Source organism: Lactuca virosa, chromosome 2, assembly GCF_052849685.1.
Source record: "Lactuca virosa cultivar CGN04683 chromosome 2, Lactuca_virosa_CGN04683_v6, whole genome shotgun sequence".
NCBI lineage: Eukaryota > Viridiplantae > Streptophyta > Magnoliopsida > Asterales > Asteraceae > Lactuca > Lactuca virosa.
Genome location: NC_136427.1, coordinates 222,519,351 through 222,523,550, shown reverse-complemented (window position 1 = coordinate 222,523,550; position 4,200 = coordinate 222,519,351). Strand labels below are relative to the sequence as shown.

Here is a 4,200-nt window from a genome sequence, read left to right as displayed (position 1 = left end):
ATAGGATATAGATCATTCATGAATGCACCGTCTAATCCAAGTAAGTCTCTTCTTTATGATGCAAAACTTCTTTTCAATGGCCAAAGACACACATATATGTCTGAAGACTCTGATATCATATGCATAGTTAGTTTCATTTTCCACTTGCAGCTTGACCGTGGTATTTGGGTTCCGAACTTGAAGTTCGTATACGTTTTAACTGTCCAATCATCACCCTTTTTCCATTTTACACTTATTAATTCTTGAACCTTTAAATTTCTTATTCTTTTGACTTGGTCCAACTTTTTCACTCTTTTGACCGGGCCTACAAGTTTCAAGTACCCCAAGATTCGAAATCGTGTCATTACAAACGACCATGATCCTATTTTTATTATTTTAACCATCTCAAATTCTCTTATAGTCTCTCTCACATGCAAGTATAGTATTTATTTCACCTCATGAGAGGAGTTGAATGTTTGTGTATATAAAAAGGATCACTCACTTTAGTTGAATCATTTTTGTGTGCCCTTTTTATAACCTTGATTTCGTTTCTTCTTTTACTACCTTGAACTTCATCAGAAGATCCAGATAAAAAAACACTAGTGTTACATTCTTATCAAATGTTACAACATCATATGTTACATCATCAAGAATACCACCAACCCAATTCATATATTTGTCAATATTAAGTTAACATCTTTCATGTCTATAAATGGTCCCAAAATGTTATCATGATACATACAAAAATCACTATCCTTGCTATCACTTCCATCATCGTACCATAATTGGCATTGGAATCACTGCCATGGGGTAGCTAAACAAAAGGTTTTGTTACAATGGAGGAGGGTTCCATGCTAGGTTGAGAAACATAACAAGTATCAACTGAATGATCACTAACAATGGGGGCTTCTACAGTCATATACTCATATAACACATATCAGTCCTCACTTGTCCTTATGTTACAAACATTGGTGAATGGTTGGATACGTTGAGCTTCTCCAGTTCAAAATATTTGGCTTTGGATATTGTTTTCATGGCTTTGGAGTTACCAGGCTTTTGATCCAAAGATTTTCATAAGGATTCAATTTAAAAATAGAATTGTTTCATATTTGTTTAATTAGTTTGTTCTTAGAAATAGTAACGTCAATTCTACGTGTTGGTTACAAAATCTTCTATTAGCTATCCATATGTAATTGTTTCCTTATAGCTTCTTGCTACTTTTATAAAATTCAATCTTTCAACGAAATATAAAAAATGAGTAATGAACTACTATTTTTTACAAAACACAAATTTTCTAAAAAATTATTATAAGAAAGTAAGCAACTAAAACATCTTGTCCACAAATTACCATTATTTCAATTATATATTTTGTAAACACAAAATAATTTGTTACCCATTTATGATACTTTTTTTAAACACGTGTTTTATTAAAAAAAAAAAAAAAAACAAATAGTTTGTTACACTTTTATTGAGTTAACCGTTTTTTATTGTTAACTCTTAAAATGACACTCTAGCTCCATTGAATAGACGATCATGGTACAATCCTAATATTTATGTTGTCTTTTTTTGAGTGCTTAATCACTACCAAAAAAAAAAGAATAAAAATGCAATTCACCAAACCATCTACTAACGTCTTAATTTGTCTCATGAAAAGATACGAGCAGCAGAAAAAATGGAGGTAGAAGGCATAAATGAATAAATCTACAGCTTTGAATCTCATAGTCCATCTATTCGAAACTAGAAATGGAGGTACTAGGCATAAAAGTATGATGAATAATGGAGAACAAACTTACTTGTAAAGCCTTAATCTCAGTCACCAGGACTTGTAATTTCATGGATGGGATCTATGGAGGTGTCTTCGGGTTGTCCCCTTGCCTTTTTCTTAGACATCCTTCTGTGTTTTACTTTAATGGAGGAAACCGCATCTTCTCCTGAATAACCAAAGCCAGACCAAATAGCTTGTTACCATATATTTAAGATGTTAAATTCGCGAGGAATTGGATGAAGCTGTACAGGGATTCAGTGGTCTTACGATTATTTCCGCTCTCCGATCCCTCTGTGACATTTCGTCGAACACCTTCCGACGGTTCGTGAACGTTACTAACTTCATCATCGATTTGATCATCGCCTGTAGGAGGCAACTCCGGTCCGATAATCTGTCTGCGGTGGGAAGCAGCTTCTTTGAGTTTCTTTCTTCGAAGTCTCTTCCTCTGAGCTCTTGTGAGCTTTTCAGACCCTAATTCATCATCTTCCTCGCTTGACGCAGATAAGTCCATTTCCGCTTCTCTCTCCAATTCATCTGTATCTATAAAATTTTCGAAAATTCAGAGTGTCAAGTGTATAGACAGATTTCTCAGAAAGTAGCTTCAATTTGTGTTCACATAAACGAAATAAAATCAAACTTAAACCCACTAATACGATGATGATCTGAATTGGCGATTTCCCGGGCTAAATCGAGGGATTGTTGATCATATTTGTTCTCAGGAGGTGGTGGCGAAGGTGGAGTATAGAGCATGTTGATCAGGGAATCATGAAACTTTCGTTGTCTCTCCTTTCTCTTCATGGTGCTAAAATTGGTAAACTGGTGGAACAAAAGCATTCGTAACAGACTAACAGGTTTTAAGGGATTCAAATGAACAATTTGTTTCCTGAAGGGGGTAACTTGTGCTTATCCTAAATATAAGATATAAGATGTCATTAGCTTAAAATTTAATTACTATCTAACATGAAGTTAAAAGCTCTCATGGCCGGACCATACGCTACCCTCTGACGACCTCTCTCATACCCTCATATCTCACAATGAAACAAGTAAACATTTAGGTTTAAGTGTATACAGTTATTTCAAAATTCATTTATTTATAGTGAATGTGATGAAAACTTAAAAAAAAATCAATAGTTAAGTTTATTTGATTAGTGTTAATACTTAGTTATAATAATTATTGTTGAAACTTGAAATAAAGTTTTTTGTTGAAAATTTTCTATATCTTTAATTCGGTGACTTTAAGTAAGCATCAAGCATTTAAGCACGTTTTTTTAGAGTTATTTCAGTTATTTTTTATTTTCTTCAAAACTTAGTTAGTTATTACTTCTCTCTCTAGTTGCAATAACAAAACTAGTAAACATTACGCAAGTTTAGGGTTATTTCAATTTGAATTTAGACATGTTTATCTTATTATATAATCTAACTTTTGTCTAAAAACATATGATAAGGGGTGTCCATGTTATAAAATTTGATCAAAGTTTTTAAATTTATTTTTGTCCATATAACCATGAGTCATTTAAATGCTCTAATTCAGGTTTATCAAAGTCTAAGTCGTTAAAATTGTCTCTTTTGGATTTAGGAATAAAACGTAAGATATTGGCATTAAAGCATTAGTTTAGGATACTAATTTTGGTTATGAAGTACATGTTGTTCGGCTATGAAGCCTAATATAGGTTCTGGAATAGATGAATAAACTAATAGAATATCCTACTTTTATTTTGTAAGTGTTGTATCCCTTCTCTATGTGTGTGACTGTGTTTGTTTTTTCTTATTAATGCATTGCACATTGAAAGTATAATTATATGAATGTGTATACTTTGAAAACAACCATCCAATTATAGCATATTAGCATTGTACTTTTAAAATAAAATGTTTTAATAAAGAAAAAAATAAAATAAAATTATAGAAATAGAATTTCGAATAAAATTATAATAACATAATGCTTTAAAGCACAATGGTTTAATAAGAAAAAATTCCTAATTATATATTACGCGGGGAAAAAGTTATGCTACCCCTTAAACTTATTTTTTAGGTCATTGAAAGTTGTAACTTTTAAAGATACTTAAAATCAAAGCTAAAAAATTCTAAAAAAACTACTCGAATAAGTTTTTGGATTTTGAGATTTTTATTTAAAGTTGAAATTAAAAGTTTCTAGTTCCAAAATACGTTTATGGACTATTTTGCATGAACTTTATATACCATCCGTCACAAAAGTACATAAACTATCAAAGTTTTTCCTACAAAAAATAATTTAAAAAATATTTAGTCTAGAAGGTAGTCCATCAAAGCATGTGGTATTCAAATATATTACAACTTCTTTGAAACACTAATTCAAAATAATCAATATCAACCAAAACAATGTATCTTGTGTGTCTAAATCTTGCATTTTGCCTCAATTTCAAATTACTCTTTCTTGGATTATCCTAAATCCGGTTTCGTGATACTTCCTCCAAGAGTAG

At 31.4% G+C, this 4,200-nt stretch overlaps 1 protein-coding gene across 2 annotated transcripts; it reads right to left on the bottom strand.

Moving 5' to 3' along the window:
- Window positions 1–617: 617 nt before the first annotated feature.
- On the bottom strand, window positions 618–2,746 carry LOC145160269 (uncharacterized). 2 transcript variants are annotated; one of them, XM_079079394.1, is made up of 4 exons: window positions 2,392–2,742; window positions 2,012–2,284; window positions 1,773–1,910; window positions 618–793 (listed from the first exon to the last, which is right to left on the bottom strand). In XM_079079394.1, exons 1-3 carry the CDS (start codon window positions 2,576–2,578, stop codon window positions 1,789–1,791), a joined length of 582 nt encoding a protein of 193 aa, XP_078935520.1. In that variant the 5' UTR covers window positions 2,579–2,742; the 3' UTR covers window positions 618–793; window positions 1,773–1,788. The 2 variants fall into 2 exon arrangements, with proteins under 2 accessions (XP_078935520.1, XP_078935521.1); XM_079079395.1 differs by having other exon boundaries at window positions 618–1,910; window positions 2,012–2,278; window positions 2,392–2,746.
- Window positions 2,747–4,200: the final 1,454 nt, after the last annotated feature.